This window comes from Acipenser ruthenus, chromosome 5 (assembly GCF_902713425.1).
Source record: "Acipenser ruthenus chromosome 5, fAciRut3.2 maternal haplotype, whole genome shotgun sequence".
Taxonomy (NCBI): domain Eukaryota; kingdom Metazoa; phylum Chordata; class Actinopteri; order Acipenseriformes; family Acipenseridae; genus Acipenser; species Acipenser ruthenus.
Genome location: NC_081193.1, coordinates 31,983,412 through 32,006,036, shown reverse-complemented (window position 1 = coordinate 32,006,036; position 22,625 = coordinate 31,983,412). Strand labels below are relative to the sequence as shown.

General features: G+C 41.9%; 1 protein-coding gene across 2 annotated transcripts in view; it reads left to right on the top strand.

The window, feature by feature from the left end:
* The window catches only part of LOC131737118 (TBC1 domain family member 2A-like), an 88,784-nt gene extending 86,464 nt beyond the window's left edge, over positions 1-2,320 (top strand). Inside the window, exon 2 of one of the 2 annotated variants that reach the window (XR_009328690.1) lies at positions 1,617-2,320. Coding sequence is in view for 1 of the 2 variants with exons in the window: in XM_059023988.1 (XP_058879971.1) it covers positions 1,617-1,811 (195 nt within the window). In the remaining variant the exon portion in view is untranslated. The remainder of the gene's footprint in view (positions 1-1,616) is intronic. The other variant, XM_059023988.1, reaches the window with a different exon arrangement.
* The last annotated feature ends 20,305 nt before the right edge of the window (positions 2,321-22,625 follow it).

The window sequence follows — 22,625 nt, the reverse complement described above, 5'->3', positions numbered from 1 at the left end:
ACACATGCAGTACAAGTGTATTAAAATACAAAATCTCTGGGACCCCCGAGGGGCTCAGCTGGTAAAGGCATGAGTGCATGGTGTGCAGGGTGAGTCAGGAAGTAAAGGGTAATTTTGTGCCCTGTGCATGGACTGTTTCTGCAGGGCTAGATCTAAACAGTCACAATAGAGCTCCTGAATGCAATTCTGGGTTTTCGCTCATGACTCCTCTGTATCTTATGATGATAAAAAGACATGGTCACAAAACTTCCTTTTACATTTTTATGAGCTTCAATAAGCATATTTTATTGCTTCCCAAACAAACTTTAATCTTGCATCGCCGCCTTCTTGTTTCCTGTTAGTAACCCATACGACTTTTAACGCGGTGCTCAAATGCACCTGATCTGCAACATGCAAGATGCATGCTAATTGTATATTTGATCTAAAATTAGACCAACAGACACAATCTTTATTTGTGCACAGAATTTATTCTGCATGTGCATTTTGACTTATTTTATCATTAGTTTTTGTGTCTTGATTAAAGACACGGTTATCCTGGACCTTATGAAACCACTTTACAAGACACCATTGCTCATTATTATTGTAATACTGGGACAGTATTTCCAGTGTTTGGTACTTTTATTGCATTATCATTGTTTTCTTCTTTCAGAGTACAAAGAACAGAGCTGCAAAAACCAGGTCTTTTTTGAGCCTGTTAAAAACACACAAGTTAAGCTGATCTCCTGAATGGTTTGAAAAATGACCACCAGCAGGCAGTGTGCAGAATTCAGTCATTTTGCTGGTCTTTTCTAAAAACACTTCACTGAATTCATCTTTTATAATTGGTTAAAAAAAGGACATTGTTATTGAAATAATAGGCTGTGTGGTCCAGTGGTTAAAGAAAAGGGCTTGTAATCAGGAGGTCCCCGGCTCAGATTCCAGTTCAGCCACTGAGTCACTGTGTGACCCTGAGCAAGTCACTTAACCTCCTTGTGGTCCGTCTTTCAGGTGGGACGTTGTTGTAAGTGACTCTGCAGCTGATGTATAGTTCACACACCCTAGTCTCTGTAAGTCGCCTTGGATAAAGGTGTCTGCAAAATAAACAAAATAGTAATAATAATAATGTCTGATAATTGGTTTTAAGGCCACTGGTGTATAATATAGGGCAGAGCTTCAGAGCCTTTTCTCATATGCACTACTAATAAATACTGCAACAGGCTGTTTTTTTAGGGAAAATTGTACAGTACACTATTGCATTGTACAGTAGACTATTTGAATTTACCTGTAGCTATAACTGTAATTAAATGCATGATGTTAATAGCTGTTCTTATATGATAAGTAAAACAGTATTTTTTTATTCAAAGGGATATTACAGATTTTTCAGGAAATGCAAGAATCAAAAACCTAAAACAAATACTATACCAGGCATTTTTAGTATGGTACAGTTTATTATCAGTACTCCAAACAAATCACTAATCTGAACAGGTCTGATCCCACCTGGTTCAGATTACAAAGAAAGTACAGGTGCATTATTCAGGGACCACCTACAGTATAATTTATTTACGGGACCTCCAACACAGCTCATGAAGCTTCACCTTTAAGAGTAAATGACCATAGTGTTTTTGTTTTGAAATCAGGAGCTGGTGCGACTCCTTCACAAGGTCCTGGAGGCAGCACAGCAGGAGAAGAGGACCAGCAAACAGTTCCTGGCTGGAACTGGTGCGGCACAAAGAGAGGTGTATCGCGGACCTGGACGGCCGCCTGGAGGCCCTGCTCAAAGACAAGGAGGAGCTGGAGCAGCGGCTGGCCATGCAGGACTGCCAAGTGAATGAGCTTGAGCTGCAGCAGCACGTGCAGCTCATGATGGAGAAGAACAATGCCAAGCAGGAAGTCATCCTCAAGCTCTCCGAGCAGGTGGCCGCCTGCATGGCTGACCCCCAGCGTACCGTAGCCAACTCCATGGGCACAGAGACCTTCTGCAGGCTGCAGGAGAAGATTGAGCACCTCAAGGTTATTTTAAAAGTTACTTTTACATTACAGCCATGGGAAGTACGTCAACTCTTGTTTCAAGAAACACGGATAAAACCACACTCTTTTTTTTGGTTTTGTTTGACCACCATGTAATCCTGCATGATGTGAAAAAGCAGTAAAGTAACTGATCCATGTTTTCACTGCTGGGGTGTCACATATGGTATTCTGCACCTTCTCTGCATCCAATAAGCATTACAAACATGACATCTTAACTAGCTTTTATTAGCATTGGAGCAGACACACAATTACTGTTTGCCACTCCAGTCTAAGTGATTCATTTATAGTAGAACCGGTCCAGGGGTCCAGCGAATATATACTAATATTGTATCTCGGAGGAAGTCGTTTTAGTATATTGTAGTTTCTTTATTAACGTCGGGGCATTATAAATGAACAACATCAGGTACATCAGTGTGCCTAAAACACCAAAGTACGACACAGCATGTATTCTATACAAAAAAATCTGTGAAAATGACTGCACAAGCACTGAAGTACAGTATTTCTCAGTTTACAAAACAGCATTCCAAACAGTTCTTAATGTGCCTTCTCAGTGTATGCCAAAGTAATCTGACAGGTTTTTTTTACATTGTGTGTGTGTGTTAACCTGAGACATAAACAACAAGGATGCACGCTTTTTAACAGTACAGTAATTTTATGAATCCTTTACTTTTCTTTTATTTACTATGGTTAAACTGGGCAGTTATGTGAAGTGACAGCGTGTACAAATTCTGACCTGCTAAGAGCTGAATATACGGTTTTAGACCCATAATAAAATGTGCATTGGTCAGTTTCCATCAGTACCATTCAGTTGGTAGCAGCATATGTAAGTCACACATGGCACAGGTCCATTGGGTAATGATGGTGTCATATCTTACAGGATCAGATACGACAAGTTCGACTGTACTTTGTATCACGTTACTGTGATTTTGTACTCTATAGGTCAGGCTTGCACAGTGTTGATGTGATGTTACAATGAACAGCAAAAATTATTATAACATAAACATACTGTATATAAAAAAAAAAAGATCCCTGTGTAACCCCAGGCTACTAGGCATGAGGGGGTACACTGCTCTCTGATAAGTTAGGAGACCAGTTATCTGCTTATTAGCAAAACTTAAATCCACTAATATAAAGTCAAATAATAATTCCAGACACGTGATCAGTTGGCCAACTATTTTTTTTTCTTCTATTTCTTGGTTATTAGAACAAAACAAGTATATTGTTTTTGTACAGTGTATTAATTGACATGATTTAGCCACACTTTTTTTTTTACTCAATTGGCCGAGCGCCGCCCGGGGGAGGGAGGGTTAGGTCGGCCAGGGCGTCATCGGCTCACCGCGCACCAGCGACCCCTGTAGTCTGGCTGGGTGCCTGCAGGCTTGCCTGTAAGCTGCCCAAGAGCTGCGTTGTCCTCCGACGCTGTAGCTCTTGGGTGGCTGCATGGCGAGTCCGCAGTGTGAAAAAAAGGGGTCGGCTGACGGCACACGCTTCGGCCATTCCAAATTGGGGAGAAAATAATAAAAAATAATTGGCAATGACTGAATTTAAAAAAAAAAAAAACTGCATTGTTTCTCAAGTGTGTGTTTGTCTTTTTGTGTCTTTTTATGAATTTAATTGGCACACCCATACTTTATTGTTTATTTATTTATTTGTGTATTTTTTGAAAGGGGGGAAAATGCAGAGTTCCCATGTCCTTTAACTTTGCAGTTGTTTCATCAGTGGCATTTTGTTTTCTCTGTATCTTCTGTCTTTAGGAAACTAATGAACATAGCATTTAATGATATGAATCCCTTCCCTATGAAGCTGCTGAAGAACAGACGAGAGTTTCACATGGAGAGGCTGACAGCCGAGCTGCAGGAGCTGGAGAGGATACAGGAGGAGTTTGTGAAAGAACAACAAGTGGAGCGCAAAGACAAGGACCTGGACACTGCTGTCAGCGAAGACGAAGAAGTAATACAGACTGCAGTTAGCTTGCATCACACGTCCTGAAGTTATTGAAAAATTACACATCACTGATACTATTTAAACTAATTTGTTTGCCTTATTATTCCCTGCTGTGGAATATAGTGGGGCTTACATATTGTGTATGTCACACATAATGATTTCCATTACACTTCATGCTGATTTGAACTCGGCTCTCGCCAAGATAAGCACCAACTAAGACGTAGCTTTACAGTAAACTAATGTGATCCATATGTGTCTCCATCCATTTACGTTTCCTTCCATATGATGATGTAGATATCCTTCTGTCTGGTGTTAATGGCTGAAGTGTAATGCTGGCTCCAGGGATCAGCTTATTTTGCCTCCCTGGCGCATCAGCACACACAACGGCTGCGATGCTGGCTCCGGGGATCAACCAAAGTGCGGCCTCCCCAGCGCATCAGCATGACAACCGTCTGGATTGAGCTAAGTAGGGTACATCTCTGGGGTTTTCAAGTGGGCACCTTCCATCCTCAGTGTTTCGTCGACTAGCCCACGACACCTCAAGAGGGCTCGACGGTGATTCTGGCGTCCCAGCATCACCCCCCTCCGTCCCCCACTCAACTCAGCCCAGCTTACTTACCTGTCCCCAGCCAGAATCTTTCCGTCTCAACCACAGCCAGTTGCTGCTCCTCTCTGCTGCTTCAGATAAGTTCTTCACTGTGCGACGCAACTCTTGGCCACTGAATCCGACGTCTCTGAGAAACCGGGTTGTAGAGTGTGCCACAAATCCTCGACAACCCACTTCCACTGGGTAAACCCGAACTCTCCATCCTCGCTGTTCCGCTTCAGTGGCTAGTTGAGCATACCGCAGTTTCTTCCTCTCATACGCCTCATCTACAGCACCCTCCCATGGCACTGTTAACTCTACCAGGTGAACAAGGCGTGCTGATCCAGACCACAAGACAATATCTGGTCGAAGGTTAGTGGTGGCAATCTCAGGTGGAAAAATAAGCCGTTGACCAACATCTGCCAGCATATTCCAGTCTCTAGCAGCTTCCAGTTGTCCTGGGCGAGGATTGGTTTTAACACCTTTTCTTGGTGGTTGCTCTCCTGGGCGGAGGAATGTTGTCTTTTGTGTGTAATGTTTTGATGGAACAGGTGGCAACTTATTGGTCATGTTACGCTTGTCTTCCAATGCTAAGGCCAAACATCGCAGCACCTGGTCATGGCGCCAAGTAAACCGTCCTTGGCTAAGAGCCACCTTGCATCCTGTCAAAATGTGCCTTAATGTTGCAGGTGTTGAACACAAAGGACATGAGGGATCCTCTCCTACCCAGAGGTTTAGGTTCTGTGGTGATGGGAGAACATCATATGTTGACCTGATGAGGAAACTGATCCTGCTCTGTTCCATTGACCATAGGTCTTGCCAGCCAATCTTGCGTTGTTCCACACTCTCCCATCTCATCCATTCTCCCTGTTTGGCCTGGGAAATGGCCTTTATACACCTCATCCTCTCCTCCTGCTTTTGCACCTCATTGACTACCAGCTTCCTCCTTTGAGCTGGGGCCGCCTTGTGCCATGTAGGAGGAGTTGAACTGAAACCAAGACCCCCTCTTCCATGCTGAACTTGCCCCATGATATCACCAATTCGAAGGGCAGCCTTTGCATCTTCCACAGCTTTCTTTGCCGCCCACTTTCTTCCAGTTTTCAACACAGGTGCTGCCTCCCTTACGCATTTATCGCGTGACTCTACTAATGTCATTTCCAGTCTGACCTTGGTGCACTTAAACTCCTCGGTTAGAGCAGAGACTGGTAGCTGCAGTATTCCTTTACCATAAAGTCCCACTCTGCTGAGGCAGCGTGGAACTCCCAACCATTTCCTGATGTATGAACTGATTAAAGCTTCCAGCTTCTCTACTGTTGTCAAAGAAACCTCGTACACAGTCAGTGGCCACAGCAACCTCGGCAGTAGACCAAACTGAAAGCACCAGAGTTTTAGTTTACCTGGTAGAGCGCAGCTGTCTATGCTCTTCAACCCTTCCACTGCTTGTTGTCTAACTTCTCCCACACGAACTGTGTCCTTTAGATCCCCGTCGTACCATCTCCCAAGACTCTTCACTGGCTTCTCAGACACTGTTGGTATTGCCTCACCATTAATGAAGAATGTTTTATCTACTACTTTGCCTTTAATTATAGAGATGCTCCTTGATTTAGTGGGCTTGAATTGCATTCGTGCCCATTCAATGTTATTGGTTAATTTGCCCAATAATCGATTAGTGCAGGCTACTGTTGTAGTCATGGTTGTCATGTCATCCATGTATGCTCGAATTGGTGGTAGTCGCATTCCAGAAGCCAAGCGCTCTCCTCCTACTACCCATTTTGATGCCCTAATGATTACTTCCATTGCCATGGTAAAAGCCAGTGGAGAAATGGTGCATCCTGCCATTATTCCAACCTCTAGGCATTGCCATGTAGTGCTGAATTCTGAAGTTGAAAAACTGAATTGTAAATCTCCAAAATAGGCTTTCACTAAATTTGTTATTGTCATCGGTACACTGAAAAAATCAAATGCTGCCCAAAGTAGTTCATGTGGCACTGAACCATATGCATTAGCCAAATCCAGGAATGTCACATGGAGCTCCTTCCTCTCCTTTTTTGCTGATTGAATTTGTTGCCAGATCACATTGATGTGTTCTAAGCAACCTGGGAAACCTGGAATGCCCGCTTTTTGTATTGAAGTGTCAATGAAGCAGTTCTTTAATAGGTAAGCTGACAATCTCTGAGCAATAATGCTGAAGAAAATCTTGCCTTCTACGTTTAATAGGGAAATGGGACGAAACTGACTGATGCTTGTAGAATCTTTTCCTTTAGGTATAAAGACTCCACCTGCTCGGCGCCATGCTCTTGGTACAACCTGTTTTTCCCATGCCACTTTCATCAATTTCCACAGAATTCGTAGAACTCCTGAAGCACTCTTGTACACTCTGTACGGAACTCCATTAGGCCCTGGAGATGATGAAGCCCTTGCTTTTTTCACAGCTTGCTCTATTTCTTTCCACTTAGGTGCACAGTCCTCCATTTGGTATTCTGGTGGATTGATAGGTGGGATGTCTGACGGAATTGACATAGGCTCCTGCCTTTTTGAATCTGTATGTGTTTCCTCCAAATATCTCTCCAGCTCAACCTTAGATGCTTTTAGTGTGCCATTCTTCTCACTGGTGAATAACTTCTTTACAAATTTGAATGGGTCTTTATAAAAGTTAGCTCTCGCACGCTCCTTCTTTTTGTAGCGTTTCCGTAGGCGCTCAGCTCTGCGCAATGTTGCAAGCTTATCTTTTATGACCCTTTGTAAGAGATTGAGTCCCTCCTTCTGACTTTGTTCTGCTCTTCTCCATTGGTTCCTCAGCTGTCTCCTTTCTCTAACTAAGCGTTCAATCTCCTGCTGCCGTCTAGACTTTCCAGGAATAGTTTGTACTTTTTCCTTCCTTTTTTCAACTCCAAACCTCTCACTTCCATATGCGTAGATGATGTCCCCAAATTTATCCAGCTTCTTTTCAACTGTTCCACTTAATCTTTCCAATGCAACGCAGAGATCTGTGTTTACTGTGTCCCATGCAGTTTTCTCACAAGCTCTTGGCCATTTAACTCCAGGCTTGTGCCCGTTGAGGTTCTTTTCTCTCTTATGCTGGTTTGTCTGACCGGGTTCACAAGGATCATTAGGTTCATCACTAACTGTGTCCATGCAAGTCCTCCTCACATCTATGACAGGGGTGCTGATATCCTGCGAACTGTGGTTTGCTTCCTGTCGCTGGATTTCATTCGACTGACTTGACTGACTTCGTAAGAAGTATTGATCAATGCGAGGCCCTTGTCCCTTCTCCCTCAAGCATTTCATTCTCCCTTGATGAATCTTCAAACCCCTGACCGTTGTCGCCTTGCTCCAGCCGCAGACACAAACCTGGAGTTCCATGTCTTTGTTAACTGCAGATCTTGAACTAGTCTTTTGTGAAGTACTCTCCATACTCATATCCGTTTCCGTTCCTAAGTCGTTAACCGTGTTGTCCAACGTTGAGTCATCTTCCGCCCCCGCTCTCGCAGACTCTAGGGGTATTTTTCTCTTTAATTTCTTAGAAGCCTTGGGCGGGTGTCTCCAGCATCCTGTAAACACAGAGCTGGATACTGCCGACAAGGGTAGCTAACCCTTACCAGCCCCAATGGGGTCTCTTTCCTCCTGTCAGCTGTCTCTCCAGGCTGTCACAAGGTCTTTCCCTTGTTGCCAGCTGCATACATCTAACTGTTATCCTTTGTCTGTTCGAGTATATAGGTATGTCAGACTTACATTTTTACATGTACAGTTCGGCTCTTATTTTGTAATGGCGTGTGATGTACCGACATACTTGTTTTAGAGTCAACAAATTAAGTTTACCAAACCTGTCAAAATGCAGAATATTAATGGAAATAGGTGTGTTGGTAATACACACACACTACATCTCTGAATGCTTGACTTCAAATCCAGTTTAAGTCACACATGAAAGGAGTATGGTGGTCCTAAGCCCTCGGCTTCCACATCACAAAACCAACACACAGTGCAGCACAATTGGCACAAAGGATAAACCTGTTTCTTATCTCATAAAACAGCCTTTTACTATAATTATCTGTCAGTCTCTGAATGTCTTCAATCCCCAATTTTTTCCACTCAGATCAGTTCAGTAAATTAATTATTTTGTAGTTTCCCAAGAAAACAAAAACTCATTGGAGATCTTGAAAATTAATGTCTTGAAATGTGATTAATTTAGGCCAGTCTAATCTGAACAAGTACAGAGATTCCAGTTACTTTTCAGACCGGCAACCAGGTTCCAGATTTTCTAAACGAGACTATCTCTTGTTTATATTCCTGTAAATTGCATAGTTCAGTTATTGTTAAGTTAAGAGGAAGACGTTGCTTTGTTTAATTGTTAAATTGTATGGCAATCCTTCATGATTTGCATGCATTCACTTAGGTTTAGAGGTACAGTTTTAATTCATGTACCTCTGATAAACCTAAACTAAGTGACGAAAGCAAAAACACAAACGTTTTTTTACTTGAGCTTGAAAAGGAAAAAATAGAATGAATACAGTGCTATATATACTGTGTATGTGTGTGTGTGTATATATATATATATATATATATATATATATATATATATATATATATATATATAAATTGATCGCTACATATAGATTTTTCAACGCTGGTAAAATGTTTAATTCAGTAATGATTTTAAAAATGTTTACTTTAATTTTTTAGGGATGCAAGACATGTAACAACTTTGTGTCTAAAGTTTTTAAATGCCAACTGTTAAATAGAATTATGGATATTAATGTGTTGATAGTAGGGATAGCTTTTGTGACTGGAGCATGGCTGCATTGTCTATTGCGCTGAATTTTAACTAATTTTAACAAATTGTTCCCATCATTCTTATTTTTTATTTGAGCTTTTCTCTTCAAATATTTTTTAGAAAACAAAAAAGCACAAACAAAATCTCAGCGTGTTTCGTCTTATTCATGAGTAGACTTAATTTGATACAGAGGAACACCCCTTTTTTATACACTCAATTTTCCACAGGTGATTAATCACCTTTTAAGAGATGGCTCAGCTGACAAACAACTCTTGAGAAGGGAAACTTTTGTGATATTATTTTTAATTCTGTTCCACCACATGGCCTTAATGAAGACTTTAAATATGGGTATTTTTTGTAGAATGTATGTTTGTATGTATACAGTATATACCGCTGTTCATTATTCAAGTTGCAGAGTAAAAAGAAAAAAAGTAACTTAGTAAGAATATTTAGTGGTATGAAAAGTTTTGTGTTGACGTACAGATTGAGTGTTTAAAATAATATAAAAAGTATGGTCTTCTGCCTTCTGTTGTCATTTCTGTACCTAATTACTTATTAATTTCAGTTGTTTTTGATTGTTCTGATTGTCAATTGAAGGTTTGTGACGTAAAGGTGATTAATCGCCTGTGGAGAATTGAGTGTAAAAAAAAAGGGGTGTTCCTCTGTATCAAATTAAGTTTACTCATGATTAAGACTCTGTCAAAACACGTTGAGATTTTGTTTGTGCTTTTTTTGTTTACTAAAAAATGTGAAGAGAAAAGCTAAAATAAAAAATAAGAATAATGGAAAAATGTGTTAAAATAAATTATTTTTGTGAAGAATGGGTTGTCTTTTTCACTGGAATCACTGTATAAGGGCCTGTTGGCAACCAATACAAGCTGCCTTTATTTTCTCAGGTGTTGCCAGGTTGATTACCTGGTCAAAGACTAAACACATACATGTAAAACATTTAGAACATATTTGTATTCTGTATTTGTATATTATGATATTTGATTGGTTTTTTTATGTACGTATTATTGCACAATAGGAAGAATTAATGAGAACATTTCTAATATTTAGGCGTTCATTTTTGTATTGCTGTTTTATAATGTGATGGCAATCTGAACTATAGTCAAAGTCTCTCAAAGTGAATTATTATTTTAGGAAAGTATTACGGCACAAGCACTTATATATTACCAGTGTCACTCTCCTCACAAGGTTAAACTGTGAAACCCAGAACATACTTTAACTGGCTGAGATGAGCCCTTTTCAAGGCATTTTCTCTGCTGTATAATATAACAGAACTTGTTTTTTGATGAAATGGTGTGCATTTTTTGCATCCTTTGTGTAAGGTATTTGAACTGAAAAACATCAAATACTGGTATTATCATTGTGTTTTAGATTTGTTGAACAAAATCTTATTCTACTGAAAATATTTCTCTTTTGTTTCTATAAAGGTTTATATAAATACAGTAATAACATTTGCTGACACTGCAGTGGAGAAACACTTCATGTATTAATTTGTCCCACAGCAAATTCAGAAAAGCTTGTTCTACAACAGTGTTAATACCTCCCTTTAGTTTACTGATAATAAATGTTAATAAAAAACATTAACTAATATTAAACTGCTGAAACGTCTGTATTTCTTTTCCCCAATATATTTCTGTTTTACTCAATGACATTCCAGTTAATTATTCAACAGCCAAGCTTTTATGTTGTGTATCCTGATGCAGTCAACATTTTAAAATTATAATTTTTTCATCTATGTTTGGAAAAGGAGACCATATAGAAAAAAGGTAGTCGAGGATCAAATGATGATATATGAGCCTCTAATACAATCACTAATAATATATATCGTAACAAAAGGCTGTCACTGGGACTTTGTGCATGCGCCTGTGCTTGAAGTGCTTTGCAGAGCAAAGTTGCATGGTCTGCGACCGTGCTTCCCATGCGTAGGAGCACTTACCCTGCTGCAGACACTGTTCCCCTATATTGGATTATTGGTGCAACCTTGCAGGATCATTATATGTACCTTGCAGGAGCCAGGGGGAGTGGGGCTGATAGTGGCCACTGATTGGTCGTGGTTAACCTGCAATGTTGTACGGGTTGTGGGCTGTAAGAGGCAGCTTGCATGCTAGACAGGAGTGGAGAGCTGGAGAAGTAACCTGTCTTGCTAAGAAGTATGTAGCCTGTTCTTTAATGCAAAATAAAAGTGATTGCTGCTTTTGAAGAACGCCTGTTTCACACTTCCATTCTTACCAAGTCATTACTATATATATATATATATATAATATATATATATATATATATATATATATATATATATATATATATATATATTAGACGTGCTCAAATTTGTTGGTACCCCTCCACAAAAAACGAAGAATGCACAATTTTCTCTGAAATAACTTGAAACTGACAAAAGTAATTGGCATCCATCATTGTTTATTCCATATTTAATAGAAATCAGACTTTGCTTTTGATTTTTTATTCAACATAATATTGTAAATAATAAAACAAATGAAAATGGCATGGACAAAAATGATGGGACCGCTAACCTAATATTTTGTGCACAACCTTTAGAGGCAATCACTGCAATCAAATGTTTTCTGTAGCTGTCAATGAGACTTCTGCACAGGTAGTTTGGCCCACTCTTCCTGAGCAAACTGCTCCAGCTGTCTCAGGTTTGATGGGTGCCTTCTCCAGACTGCAAGTTTCAGCTCTTTCCATAGATGTTCGATAGGATTCAGATCAGGACTCATAGAAGACCACTTTAGAATAGTCCAATGTTTTGTTCTTATCCATTCTTGGGTGCTTTTAGCTGTGTGTTTTGGGTCATTATCCTGTTGGAGGACTGTCACAAAGACGGCCGGAGTGGGTGGCGTCAGACCAGATGGAGGAAATAAATAAACAGAGAGATGGGGTTTTGGTAAGCTGAGCGCGTGATTGCGCTCAGCATTTAATAACAGACAGAAAATAAAAGGTTTGAAACAACAAAAACACAGGACACGGCACTATACGCCAAAGTAAAAAGACAAACAAAACGCACTAAACACAAACGGTGCACGGAGACAAACAAACACGGTGAGTACAAACAAAACACTTATTATATTTATAATTACGCTTTTAACTCTCCTTCTCTCTCACCCGTTCTCCACTCTCTGAACACCTAACCACCAGTGAGTGAAAATGTGTCTCTATATATACTGTTGTGCTGGGATTCAATTACTAATTAATTATTCACTTGAATCCCAGCACGTGAATTAATTCTGTGCAACCCCGTGCTCACATATTACATTTTAAATGCACGTGCGTGATGTGCAATCCCGTGCCTAAATACAAATCTACACTTTTTAAACACACGTGAAACACAGACCCGTTTATATCCCGTGTACCAATCTATACACCAACATTAACATACACACGCAACATACACAAATGCACACAGGGACGGGGCACATTGCCACATATACCCCCCCTTGTGCGCAGCACACATGGCCTCAACGGCCACCTCCCCCCTTAAAAATCCAGCAGTCCAGGACAAAGTCTCGGGCTGGGAAGGGAGGCTTCCAGGGGCCCACAGGTGGCAATGTTGCCAGTAGCCAGGCTGCTACTGGCCATGCTGTCAGCAGACGTGCTGACAGCTCCCAGACTGACTCCTTCAGCAGGGGCAGTCCTGGCAGCGGAAAGGCTGCTTGGGGGATGGTCTCCTGACCTCCCCTCTTCGTAGCCGGCAGCTCCCTCTTCCGGGGCTCCGGCCACAGTCTCTTCTGCAGCACAAGTGCTGCAGTGGGAGCAGGTCTCCGGACCTCCCCCACGATCTCCGGCAGCGAAACTGCTGCAGTGGGAGCAGGTCTCCGGACCTCCCCCACGATCTCCGGCAGCGAAACTGCTGCAGTGGGAGCAGGTCTCCGGACCTCCCCCACGATCTCCGGCAGCGAAACTGCTGCTGGGGTTGGTGGTCTCCAGACCTCCTCCCCCTTCTTCGTGGCCGACAGCTCCCCTTTCTGGGGCTCCGGCCACCGTACTCCCCGTGGTGGAAGTACGGGAAGCAGAGACAGCTCCTGCTGTTCTGCTTCTGGCGGTGGTGGAGGCAGAGGCAGCTCCTGCTCCTCTGCTCCTGGAAGTGGCAGAGGCAGCTCCTGCTCCTCTGCTCCTTCCGGTGGTGGTGACGGAGGCAGAGGCAGCTCCTGCTCCTCTGCTCCTTGCGGTGGTGGTGGCGGAGGCAGAGGCAGCTCCTGCTCCTCTGCTCCTGGAGGTGGTGGAGGCAGAGGCAGCTCCTCTGCTCCTGGCGGTGGTGGAGGCAGAGGCAGCTCCAGCTCCTCTGCTCCTGGTGGAGGTGGAACCAGCAGGTATTCACCCTCTGCTGGTGGAGGTGGGAGGGGCAAGCAGTCCTCCCACTGTGGTGAAGGTGGAACCAGCAGGTATTCACCCTCTGCTGGTGGAGGTGGGAGGGGCAAGCAGTCCTCCCACTGCGGTGGAGGTGGAACCAGCAGGCATTCACCCTCTGCTGGTGGAGGTGGGACCAGCAGGTATTCACCCTCTGCTGGCAGCTTGGGTCCTAGGGCTGTGGAAGCCCCGTCTTCCCTCTCTTCGGGCTGTGGACGCACCGACTCCTCCCTTTTGGGCTGTGGACGCCCCGACTCCTCCCTGTTGGGCTGTGGACGCACCGACTCCTCCCTGTTGGGCTGTGGACGCACCGACTCCTCCCCGTTGGGCTGTGGACGCACCGACTCCTCCCTTTTGGGCTGTGGACGTTCGGGCTCCTCCCACTCGGGCTGTGGACGTTCGGGCTCCTCCCACTCAGGCGTAGGACGTTCGGGCTCCTCCCACTCAGGCGTAGGACGTTCGGGCTCCTCCCACTCAGGCGTAGGACGTTCGGGCTCCTCCCACTCAGGCGTAGGACGTTCGGGCTCCTCCCACTCAGGCGTAGGACGTTCGGGCTCCTCCCACTCAGGCGTAGGACGTTCGGGCTCCTCCCGCTTGGGCTGTGGAGGCAAAACCAGCAGGAATTCTTCCTCTGCTGGTGGAGACGGGGACAGCAGGCATTCTTCCTCTGCTGGTGGGACTGCTACCTGGGCTGCTGTTCCACTTATAATTGCCTCCAGGTAGCTGAGGACCAAACCCACACCTTCCTCCCAGGTGCTTACGGTCTGCTCCCTTGCATAAGCCTCCCATCGCTCCCTATCCATAAACTCCAGGAACTGGACGACTACTGGGATAGACTGGGCCTCCAGCCCAGCATTTTCCAGCATCCAGTCCCGCATTTTGATGGCGTCTTCTGCCATTTTTTTTTTTTTTTTTTTTTTTTAAATCCAAACTGCGGTTCCTGCTCTGGCCTGAGTCCTGGAGGCGCTGTCGATCCCACGCAGGACACCACGTGTCACAAAGACGGCCGGAGTGGGTGGCGTCAGACCAGATGGAGGAAATAAATAAACAGAGAGATGGGGTTTTGGTAAAGCTGAGCGCGTGATTGCGCTCAGCATTTAATAACAGACAGAAAATAAAAGGTTTGAAACAACAAAAACACAGGACACGGCACTATACGCCAAAGTAAAAAGACAAACAAAACGCACTAAACACAAACGGTGCACGGAGACAAACAAACACGGTGAGTACAAACAAAACACTTATTATATTTATAATTACGCTTTTAACTCTCCTTCTCTCTCACCCGTTCTCCACTCTCTGAACACCTAACCACCAGTGAGTGAAAATGTGTCTCTATATATACTGTTGTGCTGGGATTCAATTACTAATTAATTATTCACTTGAATCCCAGCAGGTGAATTAATTCTGTGCAACCCCGTGCTCACATATTACATTTTAAATGCACGTGCGTGATGTGCAATCCCGTGCCTAAATACAAATCTACACTTTTTAAACACACGTGAAACACAGACCCGTTTATATCCCGTGTACCAATCTATACACCAACATTAACATACACACGGAACATACACAAATGCACACAGGGACGGGGCACATTGCCACAAGGACCCATGACCTGCGACTGAGACAGAGCTTTCTGACACTGGGCAGTACGTTTCGCTCCAGAGTGCCTTGAGTCTTGAGATTTCATTGTGCCCTGCACAGATTCAAGGCACCCTGTGCCAGGCGCAGCAAAGTAGCCCCAAAACATAACCGAGCCTCCTCCATGTTTCACTGTAGGTATGGTGTTCTTTTCTTTGAAAGCTTAATTTTTTCGTCTGTGAACATAGAGCTGATGTGACTTGCCAAAAAGCTCCAATTTTGACTCATCTGTCCAAAGGACATTCTCCCAGAAGGATTGTGGCTTGTCAATATGCATTTTAGCAAATTCCAGTCTGGCTTTTTTATGTTTTTCTTTCAAAAGTGGTGTCCTCCTGGGTCTTCTTCCATGGAGCCCACTTTCGCTCAAAAAGCGACGGGTGGTGCGATCAGAAACTGACAGTCTTTGGCAGTTATCCTTGGTTCTTTTTCTACAATCCTTCTCTTCAATCTGGGGTCGATTTTCCTCTTGCGGCCGCGCCCAGGGAGGTTGGCTACAGTTCCATGGACCTTAAACTTCTTAATAATATTTGCAACTGTTGTCACAGGAACATCAAGCTGCTTGGAGATAGTCTTGTAGCCTTTACCTTTACCATGCTGTCCTTTGCTTTCTCTGGTCCATGTTCAGTGTGGTGCACACAATGATACCAAACAGCACAGTGACTACTTTTCTCCATTTAAATAGGCTGAATGACTGATTACAAGATTGGAGACATGTGTGATACTAATTAAAGAAACTAATTAGTTTGAAATATCACTATAATCCAACTATTTATTATCTTTTCTAAGGGGTACCAACAAATGTGTCCAGGCCATTTTAGAATATCTTTGTAGAATAAGCAATAATTCATCTCTTTTCACAGCTTCTTTGCTTTATTCTATGACATACCAAAGGCATGCAAGTATACATGATAAAATAGCTTTTAATTTCATCACTTTTCAGGAGGAATGAAGCATTATTTCAATGAGCAGTAAGGGTACCAACAAATTTGAGCACGTCTGTATATATATATATATATATATATATATATATATATATATATGTGTGTGTGTGTGTGTGTGTGTGTGTGTGTGTGTGTGTGTGTGTTCTAGTGCACTGATGGTGAATTAGGATCACTAACCACATTGTCAAACAGGTTATACAGCAATAACGATCCATGATGTGGTACGGAACAGAAAAGCCAGCGCTCTTCCTGCAGTGATTTAGAGGACAGATCTCAAACCCCAGTGCACTAGAGTGGCCATGTATAAAAGAGCTTTGAAACAGACTTTAAAGTTATAAGTGTAAAAAGTTGTCAGGATGTTAACAATGAAAACAAAAATTAGAGGTACCTTATTTAAACAGTTGTAGCAACAAGTGGGGACATATTTTTTCGGAATACAGCTACTCTTTAAGATTGAGCTTTATGTTAATTAGCCATGAGGTTTTTGAATGCTCTGTACTTCCCAACACAGAAGCACATGTGTGTGCAAATATATTTTTCTTATGTGTTTACTTTTCTACCTTAATAGAAAAGTGTGTAATGTGTAAATGTGAAATGATCTTAAATGACCAATTGAAAGGTATTGTTTTTTCTGATATTCATTTATTATACCAGTATTTTTTTTTCTTTACATGGCCCCAGACATCGTTTAAATGGTGCAGTTGAGTTTACCACAGGTTATATGCACCTTTACAAAAGAAAATGTAAAAGTAGCAGCCTTAATATAGAGAGGAGTGTTCTCATTAATGGTTTAAGATTTAGTACTTAGTTTTGGTTTGTATAAACAGGGTGCACAACGTACAAAAAGATCTGAGACCTGGGTACCGATTTTGATACTTGTGAGGGAGACGGTATTCAGTTCTGGGCACATATTTTATCAAAGACCCCCCCCCCCCCCTTGAGTCGACCAAGGTTCAGCTAATTGGAACATGAACATAGCACAATAATTGCTTTAAATTACAGTCACAGAATCTAATAAGTAAATCACTCCCTACCCTAGTCTTAAACATCTGGTAAAAAGAAAAGCTTTAAAATGAAATATGAATGCCTCACAGCCAAGGGCACTGTATATTGGTCCTAATTCAAATTCATTTTGCCTCTCTTACTAAATGACATTCTTCATCACATGTGACATCTTGGCCACTCATTAATGAGGGCATTTAACAGCACTTTCAAGAGAAGAATGGCCGAAGGGTTACCTACATAGTTTCAGAAACAAAGGTCAAACAAGGGTTAAAGGATTTTGCATTATAGCAAGGAAGTGGACCAATCTTACTTTCTAATAAGGAGATTTGTTTTACTATACATTTTCCCAACATACAATTGCACTTCATAAACAGTGCTAATGTGGCACTTCTTTTCTTTCATAGCTTTCAAACAGGATGCAACTAATTGCAGAGTACCAAAATGTAAGGAGCCTCCACCCATGCCAGGTTTCTGTCTCCAGTGAATTGAGTATTGAAAAATTATGCAGTAGGTCTAAAGTATTATTCATTTCTGCCAAGGCCACACCATATAGACTGCAGATCTCCCTAAAGTTTTTATTTTTTTTATTTTGACTACAGCTACAGATTACAACAGCGTCTACTTGTGCCGTTATGAAAAGATTCTTTAAGTATTTCAGTGAGTGACATCAAAATAGAGGCATCTCATATTACAATACTACATTTATAATTCTAAGTTCATTATGCAAAGCGCCATGATCAATGGGTAGGTATTCTATTGAAATGGACGGGTAGCTGGGAAAGTGTAGGGCATCAACAAATCTACTTCACAGGCACCCGGAGAGCAATCGTGAATATGAATTACAGAATATGAATATGAATTACAGATTGTAATACTTCATTAATACTTAGAAACAACAGCCATCATAGAATCAATAAGGGACAGGGCCGCCATGGGCAGCCAGGATGACACTGGACCATCCACAATGATTAGTTGAAGTTCTTGAGGAAAGCTGGCGGTGAAAATCTGCTGGTCCTGAATGACTCATCATTTTTTTTTTTCAGTTTAGTAGTCACCAATTGTTTTTATTATTTTCTCCCCAATTTGGAATAGCCAATTATTTTTAGGCTCAGCCCACCGCTACCTCCGCCACGCTGACTCGGTACGGCGAAGACGAACGCACGCTGTTCTCCGAAGCGTGTGCCATCAGCCGACCGCTTCTTTTACACACTGCAGGCCCACCATGCAGCCACCTCAGAACTACAGCGTCGGAGGACAATGCGGCTCTGGGCAGCTTACTGGCAAACCCGTCCGGCCAGACCCAAGCCCCCAATTAAATTGAAAATTATATTTATTTTCCCCAACAATAATATGAAATTAAATATTGTAATGTCCACTAGGCGGAAACATAATTCAGTTTCTAACACACCAGTACGTTCTTTTTATACAGTATGCACAGTCTTAAACATAAATAATGTTATCTGCAAAAGTGGGTTACCATTGTGATATCTTAATCAATATTTCTTGATGAAACTGTTCTTGTTATAACGTGTATTCTAATAACATTTGTACTTCTTTTTCACATTTTGTATTGTACTACGTTTAGTATTAGATAGTAACTTTGCCTTTGCCACTTGTGTGATATTAGGCTAGTCATGAGTGATAGTATTATTCCATAATGAACCATGCAGTATATAAATTGCATATATATATATATATAATTGCATGCCCCGGTAGCTACGATACGGAGTTTTGCATGCCCGGGATATATATATATATCCATCCATCTTTCCATATATATTTTTCCGAATCTCTCATATATATATATATATATATATTTGCATGCCCCGGTATCTAAATGCTTAGTTACGGCTCTGGGCAAAACCAAAGCCCATGGCCAGTATACAATATTTTTCTGTAAGCATTCTTTTCTGTTGAGCACTACTGACACCGTTGAAACGGTGAGTCTCAGGTCGCCTGCGGATAAATTAGTCCAATCAATGCGTCTGAACCTGGTGTGTAATCCCAAGGTAACTGCTCACTGTTAACACGTGTTAAGACGTTAATTCACGTTTTAATTAATACAGTGTCCCCTTCAGACATGTTAAAGGAGAGATTCGGAAATAACATTCAAACCTATGCGCGAGTAAATACCATCCTAACTCCTAACATCCCAAAAAAAAAACGAAAAAAGAAAAAAAAAAAACAATAATATATATATATATATATATATATATATATATATATATATATATATATATATATATATATATATATATATAATTGCATGCCCCGGTTTCTACGATATGGAGTCTTGCATGCCCCGCTAGCTACGGTATGGAGTATTTCCATCCACCTCCGGTTGCTTCATTCCGGAGGTGCATGCAATTTATATATATATATATATATATATATATATATATATATATATATATATATATATATATATATATTGCATGCCCCGGTAGCTAAATGCTTAGTTACGGCTCTGGGCAAAACCAAAGCCCTTGGCCAGTATACAATATTTTTCTCTATGCATTCTTTTCTGTTGAGCACTCCTGACACCGTTGAAACGGTGAGACTCAAGTCGCCTGCGGATACATAAGTCCAATCATTGCGTCTGAACCTGGTGTGTAATCCCAAGGTAACTGCTCACTTTTAACACGTTTTAAGACGTTAATTCACTTTTTAAGTAATACAGTGTCCCCTTCAGACATGTTAAAGGAGAGATTCGGAAATAACATTCAAAACTATGCGCGAGTAAATACCATCCTAACTCCTAACATCCAAAAAAAAAAAAAAAAAAAGAAATAAAATAACAATAGTAATAATAAAAATTATATATATATATATATATATATATATATATATATATATATATATATATATATATATAATTGCATGCCTACGATAGCTACGATATGGAGTCTTTCCATCCACCTCCGGTTGCTTCATTCCAGAGGTGCATGCAATATATATATATATATATATATATATATATATATATATATATATATATATATATATATATAAATATATATATATATATATATATATATATATATATATATATATATATATATATATATATTTGCATGCCCCAGTAGCTAAAAGCTTAGTTACAGCTCTGGGCAAAATCAACGCCCTTGGCCAGTATACTAGCGGTATATCGTAGCTAGCGGTATACCGGCTCTTAAGGTAGCTTGTGTTGGAGCAGCAGGACAAGCTTGCCATCCCGCCCGCTGCTTTCCTGCATTACTGCTCACCAAAAAGCAACGCACCCAGGGGAGAGATACCATGGTAAATAGGTAACCTATTTACCATGGTATCCCTCCCCTGCGCCGGCTGCTCTTGATCTCCGTGAACGCACCCGCTGTCTCCAAACCTTGCAGAGCAGCACATTGAAGCGATTGAAAACACAGCACAACATTCCCTAATAACACTTGCAATGCATTATGACTTCAAAGGTATGACTTTAAGTCTATGACATTATTATTTATTGATTTTATTTTGTTTTATTTCTTTGATCACCAACTGCCACGACAACACACTCGTTTTTTTATGCAGTACTCCTGACGAACTTCACCCATTGCCCGCATCATACCGGCTCTTAAGGTAGCTTGTGTTGGAGCAGCAGGACAAGCTCGCCATCCCGCCCGCTGCTTTCCTGCATTACTGCTCATCAAAACACAAAGCACCCAGGGGAGAGATACCATGGTAAATAGGTAACCTATTTACCATGGTATCCCTCCCCTGCGCCGGCTGCTCTTGATCTCCGTGAACGCACCCGCTGTCTCCAAACCTTGCAGAGCAGCACATTGAAGCGATTGAAAACACAGCACAACATTCCCTAATAACACTTGCAATGCATTATGACTTCAAAGGTATGACTTTAAGTCTATGACATTATTATTTATTGATTTTATTTTGTTTTATTTCTTTGATCACCAACTGCCACGACAACACACTCGTTTTTTTATGCAGTACTCCTGACGAACTTCACCCATTGCCCGCATCGTACTGGCTCTTAAGGTAGCTTGTGTTGGAGCAGCAGGACAAGCTCGCCATCCCGCCCGCTGCTTTCCTGCATTACTGCTCATCAAAACACAAAGCACCCAGGGGAGAGATACCATGGTAAATAGGTAACCTATTTACCATGGTATCCCTCCCCTGTGGCGGATGCTCTTGATCTCCGGCTGCTCTTGATCTCCGTGAACGCACCCGCTGTCACATTGAAGCGCTTGAAAACACAGCACAACATTCCCTAATAACACTTGCAATGCATTATGACTTCAAAGGTATGACTTTAAGTCTATGACATTATTATTTATTGATTTTATTTTGTTTTATTTCTTTGATCACCAACTGCCACGACAACACACTCGTTTTTTTATGCAGTACTCCTGACGAACTTCACCCATTGCCCGCATCGTACCGGCTCTTAAGGTAGCTTGTGTTGGAGCAGCAGGACAAGCTCGCCATCCCGCCCGCTGCTTTCCTGCATTACTGCTCATCAAAACACAAAGCACCCAGGGGAGAGATACCATGGTAAATAGGTAACCTATTTACCATGGAATCCCTCCCCTGCGCCGGCTGCTCTTGATCTCCGTGAACGCACCCGCTGTCTCCAAACCTTGCAGAGCAGCACATTGAAGCGATTGAAAACACAGCACAACATTCCCTAATAACACTTGCAATGCATTATGACTTCAAAGGTATGACTTTAAGTCTATGACATTATTATTTATTGATTTTATTTTGTTTTATTTCTTTGATCACCAACTGCCATGACAACACACTCGTTTTTTTATGCAGTACTCCTGACGAACTTCACCCATTGCCCGCATCGTACCGGCTCTTAAGGTAGCTTGTGTTGGAGCAGCAGGACAAGCTCGCCATCCCGCCCGCTGCTTTCCTGCATTACTGCTCATCAAAACACAAAGCACCCAGGGGAGAGATACCATGGTAAATAGGTAACCTATTTACCATGGTATCCCTCCCCTGTGGCGGATGCTCTTGATCTCCGGCTGCTCTTGATCTCCGTGAACGCACCCGCTGTCACATTGAAGCGCTTGAAAACACAGCACAACATTCCCTAATAACACTTGCAATGCATTATGACTTCAAACGAATGACTTTAAGTCTATGACATTATTATTTATTGATTTTATTTTTTTTCATTTCTATGATCACCAACTGCCACGACAACACACTCGTTTTTTTATGCAGTACTACTGACGAACTTCACCCATTGTCCGCATCGTACCGGCTGTTAAGGTAGCTTGTGTTGGAGCAGCAGGACAAGCTCGCCATCCCGCCCGCTGCTTTCCTGCATTACTGCTCACCAAAACAGAACGCACCCAGGGGAGAGATACCATGG